The 17233-nt window shown below is 34.6% G+C and overlaps 1 protein-coding gene and 1 pseudogene across 2 annotated transcripts in view; one reads left to right on the top strand and one right to left on the bottom strand.

Annotated features, from left to right (window-relative positions):
• LOC144835137 (flotillin-2-like) overlaps positions 1–17233 on the bottom strand; it is a 64580-nt gene that overhangs the window by 22180 nt on the left and 25167 nt on the right. Inside the window, exon 4 of the mRNA XM_078690189.1 lies at positions 6193–6425. Within this exon, the coding sequence (XP_078546315.1) occupies positions 6193–6425 (233 nt within the window). The remainder of the gene's footprint in view (positions 1–6192; positions 6426–17233) is intronic.
• Positions 10402–11620, top strand: LOC144834452 (uncharacterized; annotated as a pseudogene). Its single transcript, XR_013610974.1, has 4 exons — positions 10402–10570; positions 10675–10981; positions 11067–11334; positions 11375–11620. The product of XR_013610974.1 is annotated as an uncharacterized LOC144834452 (transcript).

Here is a 17233-nt window from a genome sequence, read left to right as displayed (position 1 = left end):
TTCGAGTCGCGCAGCTTAAGTTACGCGCGATTTTATGAATTTCAATGATTGATCATTGATTAAAAACCAAAAGTCATTTTGTATTGACACTTGGTGAAAATTTAAGTCATAACAAGCGCAAACTTTCTATGGATTAAAAATGGCATGTTGCAAAGAAAGTTACGCGCGCACGTGCGTTTACAATTTCAAAATGCGAAAAATCAACTTCTAATCAACTTTCTACGCGTTTCATGTCATTTTGAGCATTTTAAAAATTCCCAAATAAAGTAAAAATACGCGCGCGTGCGCATGTAGCGCAAAAACATGTTTTTTTTTGCTGGATTTTTGTTTTTTCTATCTTTTATAGTAAATTTACTAATTTTCAATCAATTTTGCCTTAAAATCACGTCATACAAGCACGTAGAATTAAACAATTTGCGCGCAATTTTGATGAAAAGTTCAAAAATTTGTCAAAATTATGCCTTTTTTTATAACAGTCATAGATTCTAAACTACGTGGTGAACTTTTTTATAATTAGTTATCCGCTTAGTAGCGGATAACTCCTTGTGATTGTATTGGATCAATATTTTTCTGTATTATTCTTCTTTCTTTCCTTCCTTTTTGTGAGGAGCGTTTCTCTAAAATGGGTAAACATAACATTTCATAACTTTGTCAACACATGGGCATTTACGTGAAGTTGTGCACCTCCTATTTTGAATGACGTCAGAGTTGCGCAACGTGACTTACGCGCGATTTTATGATTTTTTATGATTGATCATAGCTTAAAAACCAAGCGTAATTTTTTTTTTACCCTTTATGAAAATTTAAGTCATATCAAGGGCAAACTTTTAGTTAACTAAAAATGGCGTGTTTTACAAGAAGTTACGCGCGCACGCGCATTTAAAATTTTAAAATGCGCAAAATTAATTTCTAATCAACTTTTTACGCCATTCATGACATTTTGCGCATGTCAAAATTTCCCGCGCGCGCGAACAATTTTACGCGTGCAGTGCGCACGCAGCATGAAAATCATGTTTTTTTCTATTAAATTGTGATTTTCCAGCCTTTCCTAGTCATTTTTAAAAAGATTGACATCATTTCAAATTAAAATGACGTCATACGTACACGTTGATTTAGACCATTTGCATGCGTTTTAGTTGCAAAAGTTACAAAATATTGTCAAAATTATGCCTATTTTGAATCTATTATAGCTCCTCAGGATCAACCGTTACCCCCGAGTTTTTTAACTTAATATGTAAGCAGATATGTTGTAGATATGAATTCATGCAGAATTTTTTCCTTACGGATGTTGTGACGTCATCGTATGGCCACACAAATGTAAAAAATAGGATTTTTGTCTCTTTCGTTATTGCTCATCACATTCAATGGAGCGCATCACGCTTATCCGTCTTCCATTTTCTCCTAGATTTTAATATTATCTAGGTCAATCAATTTTCTTTCGCATGAGTTAAAAATATTTTAATTTTTATAACGTCATCATGCCTAAAAATTTAAATTATGTGGGTCATTAATTTTATCTTTACAGTAAATTTTAATCTGTTATAGCTCGTAAGAATAAAATGTGATAATCACGATTAAAACGTTTTCTGGAAGCTATTGGATTGTAGATACGAATTCATGTGAACATTTTGTCAATCAGATGTTGTGACGTCATCATATGACAAGTTTAATTAAAAAGGTCAAATTTTCATATTTTGCGTAATAGTTCATCACATTTAAAAGGGTGCGCATCTATATTTTATGTATTCAAATTTCTTCTACACGTTAATATGTTGTTCCTGAGATAATTTCCTTCTGAAATTGCTATCCAAGTGTTTCATTTTGATACTGTCGCCATGTTAAAAATTGGAATAAATGGCGGGTCCCGTAATTTCACCTATTCTACACTGTATGTAATATGTATACAGATTATACTGTTTGCATGTATATGCTATATGACACAAAATTGACAGAATTCAGCACTAACAGCATATCATATTCTTCAGTTCTTGTCATAATGCCATAATCTTTATCTGTGTGCAATATTCCAACGTATGATGTGAACGTGGCGTTTGTCGTGGTGCGGATAACTAACTCGTCAAAGTGACGAGTTTCATGTCTAGTTACATATTCTTGTAGTAGATGAGTTGTAGATATTGAATCATGCATCAATATGGCTAACCGGACATTGTGACGTCATCGTATGGCCACTCGAATATAAAATATAGGATTTTTGTCTCTTTTGTCATAGCGCATCACATTTAGTAGAGCTCATCTCTACTTATCCGTATTCTATTTCCTCCTATTTTTATATAATGTCTAGGTCAATCAATTGTCTTTCGCATGATTTACCATTTTTAAATTTGTGATGACGTCATCATGTTCAAAAGCGTCAATAACTTTGGTCACTTATTTTCACCTATTCTGAACTGTATATAGTACGTATAAAGATTATACTGTATATACTGTAACGGCATTTGGTATAGCCCAAATCATTTATTTCCTACCTACTGCTATAATGTAGCAGGCCAAATAAGACTAAGTACTGATTGGCTATTTGTGATAAACAATTTATCCAGGGACCTATAGTATAGTATAGTATAGTAGTCATAATAATCTTTTTCTGTGTGCAATATTCTAACGTATGACGTGCACGTGGCTTTTGGGCTGCGGATAACCTAACTCGTCCGTAGTGACGAGTTCAAATCTAGTTGGTTATCCGCAACTTAGTTGCGGATAACCCTTGTGATTGTAAATATCTTTTTTTTCATCTTCATCATCTTCTTTGTTATTCTTCTTTCTTTCCCGGAATTTTGTTCGCAGCGTATCTCTAATTATGGTCAACATAAGATTGCATAACTTTGTCATAAGATTGACCTGTAGCTGTAGATGTGCAAGAAATTTCATTATATGACGTTAGAGTCGCGCGCAGCGTAAGTTACGTGCGATTTTATGAATTTTAATGATTGATCATAGATTATAAACCAAAAGTCATTTTGTATTGACACTTGGTGAAAATTTAATTCATATCAAGGGCGAACTTTCTATGGATTAAAAATGGCATGTTTCACAAGAAGTTACACGCGCACGCGCATTTAAAATTTTAAAATGCGCAAAATTAATTTCTAATCAACTTTCTACGCTGATCATGACATTTTGAGCATGTAAAAAATTCCCGCGCGCGCGAAAAAATTTACGCGTAAGGTGCGCACGGAGCATGAAAATCATGTGTTTTTCTCTTGAATTATGATTTTACAGTTTTTCCTAATCATTTTAAAAAAGATTTACATCATTTCAAATTAAAATGACGTCATACGAACACGTTGATTTAGACAATTTGCGCGCGTTTTAGTTACAAAAATGACAAAATATTGTCAAAATTATGCCTATTTTGAATCCATTATAGCTCCTCAGGATCATCCATGACACCCAATTTTTTTAATTTAATATGTAAGCAGATATGTTGTAGATATGAATTCATGCAGAATCTTTACCCCTCGGGTGTTATGACGTCATCGTATGGCCAAACGAATCTAAAATATAGGATTTTTTACTCTTTTGTTATTGCTCATCACATTAAATAGAGCGCATCTCGCTAATACGTATTCCATTTCCACAGATATTTTAATACTCTCTAGCTCAATCAACTGTCTTTCGCATGAGTTAAAAATATTTTAATTTTTATGACGTCATCATGTTTAAAAATGTAAATAACGTGGGTCCCCTATTTTCATCTTTACAGTAAATTTCAATCTGTTATAGCTCGTCAGAATAAAAAGTGGTAATCATGATTAAAACGTTTTCTGGAAGCTATTGGATTGTAGATACGAATTCATGTGAATATTTTGCCAATCAGATGTTGTGACGTCATCATATGGCCAGTTGAATTCAAAAAGTCATATTTTCATCTCTTGCGTAAAAGTTCATTGCGTTTAAACGAGAGCGCATCTTTCTTTTACGTTTTCAAAATTCTTCAAATTTGTATTAATGTAATTATTTAGATAATTATCTTCTAAAATTGTTTTCCTTATATGTCAATTTGATGACATCATCGTGTTAATAATTGGATTTAAAAGATGGGTCTCGTAATTTCGTCTATGCTACACTGTATATAACATACAGTGTATTCTGTAAATACTGTAATATGCTGTATGCTACAAAATAGGTACAATTCAGCACTGTAAACATACTTCATTCATGTCATAGGATGGTATAATAATTGACGAAGTTCATATAGTTTAAAGTATGTGCATGTTGCGTTTGCGCGGATAACCCGAACTCGTCGAAGTGACGAGTTCAAATCTAGTTCTATCTTATTCTTCTTTCTTTCCCGGAATTTTGTTCGCAGCGTATCTCTAATTCTGGTCAACATAAGATTGTATAACTTTGTCATAAGATTGACCTGTAGCTGTAGATGTGCAAGAAACTTCGTTTTATGACTTTAGAGTTGCGCAACATGACTTACGCGCGATTTTATGAATTTCAATGATTGATCATAGATTAAAAACCAAAAGTCATTTTGTATTGACACCGACACAAAATTTAAGTCATATCAAGGTCAAACTTTCTATGGATTAAAAATGGCATGTTTCACAAAAAGTTACGCGCGCACGCACGTTTAAAATTTTACAATGCGAAAAATCAATTTCTAATCAACTTTCTACGCGTTTCATGTCCTTTGAGCATGTCAAAAATTCCCACGTGCACGCAAATTTTTACGCGAGCTGTGCGCATGTAGCGCTAAAAACATCTTTTTTTTCGTGTTTTTTGTTTTTCCAGCCTTTTCTAGTAATTTTTTAACAATTTCGACCTAAAATTACGTCATACGAGCACGTCGAATTGGACAATTTGTGCATGTTTTTTTTATGAAAAAGTTCAAAAATTCGTCAAAAATTATGCCTTTTTTAAAACGGTCATAAATTCTACACAAAATAGGGAGCACACTAACATTTTTTCAATGGCATAATCGTTATACTGTGCGCAATATTCTAACGTATGACGTGCTTTATTCTTCTTTCTTTCCACAAATTTTGTTTGCAGCGTATCTCTAATTCAGACCAACATAAGATTGTATAACCTTATCATAAGATTGACCTATAGCTGTAGATGTGCAAGAAACTTCATTTTATGACTTTAGAGTTGCGCAACGTGACTTACGCACGATTTTATGAATTTCAATGATTGATCATAGATTAAAAACCAAAATCATTTTGTATTGCCACTTGGTGAAATTTTAAGTCATATCAAGGGCAAACTTTCTCTGGATTAAAAATGGTATGTTTCACAGAAAGTTACGCGTTACGTTAACAATTTAAAATGCGATAAAATCAATTTCGCGCGCAAATTGTCCAATTCGACGTGCTTGTATGACTTGTATGATTTTAAGTCGAAATTGTTTGAAAGTTAGTAAAATTACATCAAGTAATTTTAAGCATGTCAAAAATTACCATTTGCCGCAAATTTTTACGCGCGCGGTGCGCACGTAGCACCGAGTGCATCTTTTTTTGCGTGATTTATGTTTTTCCAGCCTTTTCTAGTAATTTTACTAACTTTCAAACAATTTCTACTTAAAATCCTGTCATACGAGCGAACAGTCATAGTTTCTAAACCACATGGTGAAGTTTATTGTTATTACATATTATGGAAGTAGATGAGTTGTAGATATCGAATCATGCATCAATATGGCTAACAGAACATTATGACGTCATCGTATGGCCACTCGAATATAAAATAGAGGATTTTTGTCTCTCTCGTCATAGCTCATCACATTTAATAGAGCACATCTCCACTTTCCGTATTCCATTTCCTCCTATTTTTTTTATATTGTCTAGGTCAATCAATTATCTTCTGCATGATTTACCATTTTTAAAATTGTGATGACATCATCATGTTCAAAAGTGTGAATAACTTGGGTCACTTATTTTCATCATTACAGTAAATTTCAATATGCTATAGCTTCTCAATTTCCACATTTATAGTATGTGTATATTTTTATAGATTTATTTTAAGTATATTATTGTATTAAATAGTTTGTTTTGTTGACACGAATGCACCAATTATCATTTAGTGCCGCCGATAAAAAGGTGTAAATTCAAATAAATATTACTATTATTATAAGACTACCATTATTATTATTTTAGATTCTGTGACTCAATTAACATAATACATAATGTTTCAGTTAGGGTAAACAATGACAAAAATGTCAAAACTTACTCTAATACCAGCATCCCGGTTAGCTTCAGCAACACCGATATCTGCATCTCTTTTGACCACAGCAGTTTGTGCTTTACCAAGAGAATCCAGGTAGTCAACACGATCAAAGACATCCTTGATGGTAAAACTCAAGATCTCAATACCCATACGCCCAACATCTGGTGCAGCCACTTCACGAACTAACTGAGCAAACTGATCTCTATCTTGGTAGATGGCTTCTACACTCAGAGTGCCTAGAAAAACAATATAATAATATATTAATTAATTTAATAAACAGCAAAATGATACAAAAGATTGCAAGACGTTTTACAAAATGTGTGAAGGGAAGGTTGGTGGTCATGTATGGATTTAAATGCTGATTTAACAAAGAAATAAAACTAGAACTGTAAAGCCAAAAATTTTCACGGCCCTAAATTTTGGCGATTTTACATTTTCAACTATTTCGTGACCTTTTATTTTTCACGATTTGAGTTTCTTGTGTAATTTGTTGAACCAAATTGGCGAATGTATTTCGCCTCCGCAATGAACCTCAAAACAACAATTGAATAGCTTCAATAAAATTACAGAATACGCGATTGTAAATTTTAAAGGAATGTAAAAAAATAAATGTTTTGGCTACACAGTGGGTGACGCACATGTTTAATAGGCTCTTAGATAGTGAACACCCCCATAATTAATGTACTCTACCAAATTATTGTTGTTTCTACTACAATGAACGGACGGATGCAACGCGACCGGATGGATCTCTGGAGAGCATGGTGATGGTATTTTTGCCGTTTACTACACCACAAGCTAGGCCTACTGTACGCACGTAGAATAATTACTTTTATGGACATACTTATTATATGATTTAATGGACAAAGGATTCATCAAGGAAGTACACTATACATTTCATAAAAAATAACCTAAGAAATGTTGTAAGCTTTTTTTTATTCCAATTCGAACATTGTTTGAAATGTTTCAAAGAAAACACAATTAGAAATTTATCGTAACTATTTTAAATTCATTTCTTTCATATTAAGCCTACTAGTTAGTTAGCGAGGCCTAGGCCTGTTCGACTTTAATGTAAAACAACATCGTTAGGAATTTCGCGATTTTTATTTTCATGATCGTTGTTCAATCGAGAAAATAAAGGGCACGCAAACATTTTGGGCTTTACAGTAATATACGCACATCATGATGATGTAACAAATGTTGTCTTGCTATATAATCAGACTTCAAATTTTACTACGGCCAGTGCCGTCGGTGCCCTGGGGTTTTCACCACAATAAAAAAAAACACCGAATGATGAAAATATAAGTAACTCGATTTGAACTCGTCAATTTGACAAGTTCGGGTTATCCGCACACGCAACATGCACATACGTTAAAATATGAACGCCAACAAATAATATGCCATCTTATGACATGCATTAAATATGTTTACAGTGCTGAATTGTACCTATTTTGTGTCATAAAGCATAACTGTATTTATGGAATACACTGATGACACAAAACCCATCTTTTAATCCAATCCATAACATTATCAAAATGTAACACAAAGATAGAAATTTTAAAAGATAATTACAATTCCAATAATGAAAATTTGAAGAATTTTTGGCACGAAAAAGCATGATGCACGCTATTTTAAACACAGTGAATTATTACGAAAAAGATGAAAATCAGATTTTTGTAATTCCACTGGCCATATGACGACGTCATGACATCCGATAGACAATATTTTTATATGAATTCAGATCTGCAATTCAACAACTTCTATAATAAGTTTTAATTATGTGGGTCACTTAATTTCGATGAGCTATTATACAGATATTGCCCGCCTAGAGGTGAAATATAAGATTTGACATCCCTGAGGGAATGATATTTTGCTCTCAGGGATATTTCCCGAAGCATGTAGCACTGAGGGAAATATATTCCTGAGAGCAAAATATCATTCCCAAGGGATGTCAAATCTTATATTTTACCGATAAAAGGCGATATCTCAGACCTTGATTTAAAGTAAAGTAAAGTAAATGAAAACGATCAAAGGAGCACCTAAAATAGCACTCCCCAACCTGTTACAGTGCGTCATAACAATATATATAATAATAATATTAACTCCGAATACAACACACAGTCTATATATAGTCGCGCAAACAATCTTTGTTATGGCTAACCCCCGATAGGTTAGGCGCGCCTACGATCTTTGATGTTGCGAGAAAAAAATCATAAACAATTCATTCTAAATATAGTATCAGAACGTTCAATCGGTCGCTCAAAAAGACTGCCGACAGAAGACCATAATTAATACAGACCTAGTTTTTTTGGTCACATGGCATGAAACGTGATACTCTCTGACCGCAAACTCTCGCATGTTTTTTACGAGAGGGTGGCTGCCGTCTGACGACGATAAAACAGTCATTATAAGATCGTGTACCTGGATTTTGTGTCACATGACATGAAACATAATACTCTCTCTGATCTAAACTGCTCACATGTTTTTCCCCTCCAAATTCTGGTCGGGCCTTTTCTTAATACACATGTCGTAATCATTTTAAAAGGCAAGCCTTACAGTAATTAATATGGAATATATTATTTTGCATATATTTTGTTGGTGTCTTGGCCTAGGTGTCGTTGTTTTTATAATTCGCTAACCCAAGGTAGGATTAAATAATTTATAGTGTAGGCCGCAGAAACTAGACTAGATAGCCTTGACTCTCTCTCTGCGTGAGCTGAGGTCCACGGACCCGATGTCGTCTCGTCGGCGGATTTCCGTCCAAATTAGGGTAACCGATGCGTAGGCCTAGGGCGGCTACAAAAATTGACATCTACTATCTTTAGATAGGATTTTAATTAGCAAACAATACATTGTTTGTTTGCATTGTCCATGTTTCTAAAGGCGATGACAATGGTGTTTATTAACCCTACGAACCACCCTACGATCGTCGCGTAGATAATTATCATATCAATACAATATGGGTCGCGTCACCACGAAAGGAGCATTGTGTCGCAAAAGCTATATTGCTATAATTAGCTTTGAAAGTTGGAATAGTCAATTTTGACCTAAAATAACATTTTATTTTTTTTTACATATTCGACATGTTCAACTATTATAGTTTACTTGTCCTTTATAACTTAATTTTGTTCCAAAATACGTAAATTTTGACATTTTTATATACAATGTTGTAAGATTTTGTGTGGAATTCTGACGATTTCAGTCGTAAACGGCCAAAATCTATCCTATTTTTCAATCGAATGTTCTTGCCTTTCCAACATAGGAAAACCCATCACAACTGGTACGGTTTTAAAGCTTGTAACGTCATCTTTCAGAATATCATGAATAAACATTTATATTTGCAATCATAGTCCAATCACAATCATTTTTATAAAGGCTTCGGCCTTAGATACGGCCAAACAAAAGAGACTAATCATGCATGCGTAGACATATTGTTTACTCCCTTGGTAAGCTGTTCGCACGAGGGTTACAGTGTGCTACATTATTGTCCTACTTTAATCTTATAATTTACAATAAATTTTAATGAACTATACTATAATTCTTTTGCATCATTGAAATTAATAGTTCGATATAAATAATAGAAATGTCTAATTCTGATAATGAACGATCGGAAAAAGACATAGCTGACGCTTTAAATGCTGGCCTTCTTGTTGCTAATGCTGACGATGCGGCCCTGTTCAGCGACTACATTCAGGATTTTTTTACTCATCGAGACAACGATGAGGCTGAAGAAAGTGGGGTAAGTGAAGAAGAGGATGAGGATACTGAAGACTATTGGATGGAGATAGACGAAGATTCTGACGGCGAGGATAAAGTTATTGAAAACGAAGAAGTCGTCAATGTAGATGAGGATGAACATTTTCTTGATAATGACGGTGATCTTGTAAGAAAAGAGTAAGTACTGTAGGCCTAGGCCTAGCTTCTAGGCTACTATTAATACTATTATGGGAACCTATTATCAAAATAGATAGGCCTCCTAAGATCTCTTCTAAATTAGAATTGACCAAATAATAATTATTTTACTCAATATTAACAGATTATTGTTTTATCTATTATTATGTAGAGTTTTTGATGATTGGTCAGGCCCACTGAATAGAGATGAGGCTAACAAAATTGAAAACTTTCGGCACTGTAAATGTAGAGGAAATCCATGCATCAAAATATTTCCAACCGAGTTCATCCTAAATCACCGTGCACAGATTATGGAGATGGATACGATTGAACGAAAAATGCTCGTAATTGGTCGAATAAGCGTCAATATGTGCAGAGGAACAAAGACGGATTGTAGCAAGAGAAAAAATCAATTAGATCGAAAGAAGAGCCGTATTACTTACAAAATAGATAATATTAAATTATGTAAGCAAGGGTTTATCTTCATGGATTGGTAAGTTGAGTTTATGAGGGTTTTTTTTAATTAATAATCAACAATGTTTTTATTAATAATCACATAAATTGATTGATTATCATAAAAGTTTTATTAATTTTCAGTATATCTAACAAGCAACTCACTGGGATCATTAAGCATTATAAAGCTAATGGTGTTTGCCCACCAAAGAAAAAAAGTGGAGGCCGAAAAATAACAAAAATGCTCTCAGTGAAGGTGATGTGAACCGTATTGTTCAATTTCTGCGATCAATAGGAGACACAGATGGCATGGTGATACCAGGACGGGTTGCAGGAAGACGAGAAGATGATCCACGTGTTCGGATTCTACCCTCAAGCATGACAAAGAAGTCTGTCCATGGCAAATATGATGCGATGTTAGCTGAGGTAAACAGGCGCCGTGAAGTTGCAGGTACCGTAATGTGATGATTTTTCAATTTAAAATGCTCTATAAATTTGGAATGGTAAATAAAAAGTATTTTTTAAATGTTTTACAGATCACACAGGCTGTCGGATTGCGAAACGCACAACCTTCCTAAAAATATGGAAACAGTTCATCCCATATATCCTCATCACAAAACCAAAATCAGATTTATGCTGGATCTGTCAGGCTGCTGGAAGCAAAGTATACCAATCGGCAAATGCAACCGAAGAAGAGAAACGGCTTCAGTTGCAGCAATATATTGACCATCTGCGGCATGTTGATGAGGAAAGACAACACTACCGAGACCTAGTAGAAGAAGCCAAGCAGTCCCTAACAACCAAGTCATTTCTTGGTGATGAAAATACATATGACTTGACTCAGTAGGATGCACTACAGTTTTGATTTTGCACAACAAGTGCATTACCCGTGCGATCCTCATCAGCCTGTCCTGTGTATTTTCTTTCTACCAGGAAATGCGGACTGTTCGGAATTGCTTGCGAAGCTGTTGGTCAGCAAGTCAACTACCTTGTTGACGAGAGTCACTGCGTCTCCAAGGGATCAAACTGTGTCATTTCGTACTTGGATGACTTTTTCAAAACACAAAGCCTACACGAAAGAGATGTATAAACTGCCCTTGAGGAGTGCGCTTTACAACACGCCTTAATTTGGTAAACTTCTACACACGAAAATACAAACAGCACACCTACAGCACCCCTGAATGTATTGAGGAGTGCAATTTGTAGCACACCTATGATTTTCAAAAGACAAGGCCTGCGTAGGCTACAAATGTTGCATGTAGCCTACGCACTACGAATGCTACGCCATGCATAGACTATTTTACCTACGCGTGCCAAAAGTTGCAGTAGTTTTTATCTGTACTGTAAAAGTTTCTTATCTGTTTGTAAAAGGTGATAGATGTAGTGCCATTGGCATCAACAGGAAAACTTTTCAAAGTCCACCGGAGGTGACATTTCCCCCTCTTACGAGGGGAATTCTTTATGAACTTTCCCTGGTATAAAGAGAAAATGAATTATACAGTAGGATTGATATATGCTTTGGCCAATTTTCCGAGGCAGTTTTTAAAAAGAAAGTGGCCGAAACAAGAAAGACGAGAATATCTGGAAGAGGAAATCAGGGTTGATGAGCAGGTGGTTGACAGTGGTAGTAGTACTACTACAGCAGGGCTCGATTTAGTACTAGCCCGGCGTACAATGGCTAGTAAAAACTGCTCCGGGCTAGTTAACCACAGTCTAGGCCTAGCCTACCCTGAATATAAGGCCTAGCCTAGCAGGTTTATTACGACAGGAAATAGTATAATAAAATGTCATATGGTAATAAAATACACGAATAAACTCTCAAAAAAGATTGTGTGTTGTCGTTAATATTATAAATTATTAAGTTTTGCATTTGAAATCCAAAAACGTCACCCGCTCCACTCAACAATATCACGACGTGATGATCGCCTTTCTCCTTATTACCGACATACACCACCACGCCATTCGCTCGAGTCTTGACCGTATTTTGTTCAATGTAAAAAAAGAATGTAAATAGTACAGCCCGCCCTCAATTTGTAGAGGAAGCAACAACAAACATACAAGAAGTACACATTGTATGGAGTTGGTTTTAAACGACTGGAACATAACGGCTATATACTTTTTACCATTCAGAGGAGGTGATAAATATCAACAACCGCAAAAAATTTGTGTGCGTGTTTAATTTACGATTTGTTTTATTATTACGATGTGGCGGTTTCTAGAAAATGTGAAAGATCCAAAGGAAAAGCAAAAAGAGTCAAAACGGAAATATGACCAAAATTATGATAATTCAAAGAGAAGAAGAACATACAGGTCGGAGTGGGAAAGAGATTTTGAGTGGCTAGCCTATGACAAGAATGACGATGAATTGTTTTGTAAGTGGTGCCGTGAATTTGCTAACGCTGGTGATCGAAGTAATTTACTTTTGAAAGGAACTGATAATTTTAGGGTAGATTCGTTAAAATCACATAATAAGTCACATGCCCACATAACAGCAACCGACAGACACAAAGCAACGCTCTTAAAACCAGGATCAAGCAAAGCTGCTACAATGTTGAAAAGTATGAATGAGTCTGTTTTGAAAAAACTTACCATACTTTTCAGAAACGTGCATGCAATTGGTAAACACTGTAGACCTTTCACTGATTTTGTTTGGATGTGTAAGTTAGATGAAGCGAAGGGACTTTCAGTTGGACCCTCATACCGGACGGACAAGTCAGCACAGCACTTTATTTATTTTATTGCTGAGGTTAGTATACATTAATTTATATTAATTATAGTTTAATTCAGTAGTCCATAGCCCCTAGACAATTCATTTTTATCCATGTTTGCTACATGGTATTATTACTACAATTGGGTAAATATTTTTATCATTGGTTATCCGCACTTGGCGGATAACCCCTTGTTATTGTCAGGATCTTTTTTTTTTTTCATCTTCTTTGTTCTTCTTTCTTTCCCGGAATTTTGTTGCACGCATATCTCTCATCCTTGTCAACATAAGATTGTATAACTTTGTCATAAGATTGACCTGTAGCTGTAAATGTGCAAGAAACTTTGTTTTATGAATTTCGAGTCGCGCAGCGCAAGTTACGCGCGATTTTATGAATTTCAATGATTGATCGTAGATTAAAAACCAAAAGTCATTTTGTATTGAAACTTTGTGAAAATTTAAGTCATACCATGCGCAAACTTTCTATGGATTAAAAATGCCATGTTTCACAAAAAGTTACGCGCGTATGCGCGTTTAAAATTTCGAAATGCGAAAAATCAATTTCTAATCAACTTTCTATGCATTTCATGTTATTTTGAGTATTTCAAAAATTCCCACGCGTGCGCAATTTTTTTACGCGCATGTGCGCAAAAACATCCTTTTTTTGCTTGATTTTTGTTTTTTCAGCCTTTCCTAGTAAATTTATCAATTTTCAATCAATTTCGACTTAAAATCACGTCATACGAGCACGTAGAATTGGATAATTTGCGCGCGTTTTTGATGAAAAACTTCAAAAATTCGTCAAAATTAGACCTTTTTTTAAACAGTCATAAATTATAAACTACATGGTGAACTTTTTTTAAATTACATATTCTGGAAGTAGATGAGTTGTATTTCTTGAATCATGCATTGATATGGCTAACTGGACATTGTGACGTCATCGTATGGCCACCCGAATATAAAATATAGGATTTTTTTCTCTTTCGTCATAGCTCGTCAAATTTAATAGAGCGCATCTCTACTTATCCGTATTCCATTTCCCTCAATTTTTTTTATATTGTCTAGGTCAATCAATTATCTTTCGCATGATTCACCATTTTAAAATTGTTTATGACGTCATCATGTGCAAAAGCGTCAATAACTTTGGTCACTTATTTCCACCTATTCTACACTGTATGTAGTACGTATACAGTATATAGTGTATACCGTATATACTTAGATGTGACACAAAATAGAGAGCACACTAAATTGTTTCAATGGCATAATCGTTTTTCTGTGCGCAATATTCTAACGTATGACGTGCACGTGGCCTTTGCACTGCGGATAACCTAACTCGTCCGTAGTGACGAGTTCAAATCTAGTTTTATTTATAGGTTGAAAGACGCAAACTTTATGAAGTTTTGGAGAGAGTAAATTACATTTCTGTAATTTCTGACGGTAGAACAGATTCGTCTATTACTGAGGCAGAAATTGTGTACATCCAATATGCAGTTGATGGCAAGAGACATACAGATTTAGTTGGTGTCAAGAATGTTACAATCGGCAATGCAATTTCAATAAAAGCGGCCATCCTAGACTGCCTTGAGTCACAGCTCAAAATCGACTTAGAAATATTGAAAAAGAAGCTCATTGGATTTGGGAGCGATGGAGCTTCTGTGATGTTAGGAAAGAACAATGGAGTGTCTAAACTCCTAAAAGATGAATTCTCAACTCTTCAAGTAGTTGTTCATAGTACTGCAAATCGCTTGGAATTGGCATTTAAAGATGCTGTCAAGGAAGTCCCATTATTAGTGTAGGCTGGTATGTCGTTTATATGAATGTCGTGTATATTTTTTGTTAAAAGCAAACTTTTACTTTATTTCATATCTTGATAATATAAAGAATGAAAAAAAATATGTTGCCATTTTTTCAAAAGACATTTAAAGGACCAAATTCAAGATGGCCGCCAATATTCAAATAACCCTATTAAAAATCAGAATATCACCAATAATACAAATTATGAATGTGGAAAAGTCCGTTTTGATGGTATTACTGTACCCATTATACAATCTTAACTATGTAAAGCGATAATCTGTCGGCCATCTTGGATTTCAAAATGGCCGCCACTAAAAATTAAATTCTTTAAATAATTTTTTTTAAATATGTGTGCATAAATTGTTGTTTGTACACAATGTTCTAAAATTGTCACTTCTCACAGGATTGTCTAAATATAAGGCTGTCTAAAGTTGTCAATGTTCTCTCTATAACAGATATATAATACCCCACTATGACTCTTAAATTAACTAATCGTTCAAAGTTGGAGTTGCAAAAGTATGGAACAACTTACCAATTTATATCAAATATTCAACAACAATTACGTCTAACTAGAGGATGGGCTAGGAGTGTAAACGATGGTTCTCGGAACGGTAATGACTCGGGTAAAAAGGTTTTAGAAGGACGTTCTCTTCGTACGTTTTCTGTCGGTTACCATTATTGAAAATGCTTGACATTCGAAAAACTAAACCTACTCTGTTTCACAGTGTCTTAGATGATTAATAACATTTTATGTCGCCTTATAGGGCGGAGGCAGAGTTCATTTGAGGGAGATGCTTATTCGAGGGATTTTTTAGTTTTAATAATATCGTAACATTTATAATCAAATAAAATCCTCTAATAGATATGAAAAGTGGTAAAAAATAATATCAAATGCTTGGTAAATTGTAGTTAACAGTGTGATGAATTCTATTACAAATAGTATAATTGTGTAGTTGCAAGGTGAACCTGTGAACTCATCGTGAACCCGGAAATTACTTTGACCGCGTACAATTGAAATTGAGTTGAAAATCTACCGATGAAATCATAAATTTTGTTTTAGAACTCTTTATAATATATTCCTAAGATAGAAATATGGAACAATATCGTAATAGTGAAAACTGTTATCAAATTTACATTTCACGGTACATCTGAGATAGTTCAGGTAGGTATCCAAGGCAGAGATTTGTTCCAAAGTGTTTCCATTGTGCTCGCCTATGTCAGAATTAACCATAATTTATATATAGATTCTAAATTACAGATCTCATTTCTTTTCATGAAACTGAAACTTGACAGGAGACAGGACCACAATATAAAACAAGTGCATTTATACCTTATTGTGAAATCCTGTATAAATATGATGTTAAATAATAAATGCGTTATTGCTAATGTAATTCAATGTCTGAACCTTCAGGGCCATAGTCACCAGTATGGTTGGTAAGTTTTCAATCTGTCAACTTTTGGCAGAAGCTTGAAGGAAATAAAGATACAGCTCATTCACAAGGTTACTCATAGGCAGCATTAACTCCTACTTCTCATCTTCTACAATCTCAACCGATTTCATTAGATATATACCCCTACAGATAGACCACCATTATACACTGGTTTGATGAGTGCACATGGTTGTGGTATAAAAACTCATGTACTAATGAAAGACAAAAATGCCTGGTGATGACTTTTGCCCGAGATGAGTAGAGGTGGACAGAGATGACATCAAGAAGCAATTATTATGTCGACCCGGTGAACTACATGGCTTTTGGACATGTAGCATTGTGAAAATAGTGTTGAGGCCAGTGCTTTTGTTGAAACTGAACTTGTATTACCTATACAACCAGTGACACAAATATCTTAGATGGAAAACATCTTGGAGATGATATCCCGATTAATGAAGAATACTGCAATTCGCACACAGGTGTTTGTTGGCCATGGCATGATGAAATTGGACAGAAAATGTTTGAGGCATTAGTAAAAGTCTTGTAGAAGGCAAACTGTCTATATGTCTATATATATATATTTTTCCTAAGAAAAAGATGAATATTGGCAAAAAATATATATGACGGTGAATACAGGTGACAAACTTATCAAAGTAAAAGAGGACTCCTATAGAGATTATTTGGCGGTGAAATGAGGTATTGCAGTACTTTTGCCAATTTGTTTCTGAACAAGCTTATGGGATCGCAGATCAGTCTGTGGAGGTTTGATGGA

Source organism: Antedon bifida, chromosome 2, assembly GCF_963402885.1.
Source record: "Antedon bifida chromosome 2, ecAntBifi1.1, whole genome shotgun sequence".
NCBI lineage: Eukaryota > Metazoa > Echinodermata > Crinoidea > Comatulida > Antedonidae > Antedon > Antedon bifida.
Note: the sequence above shows the minus strand (reverse complement) of the source record. Positions and strands in the feature narration are given on the sequence as shown.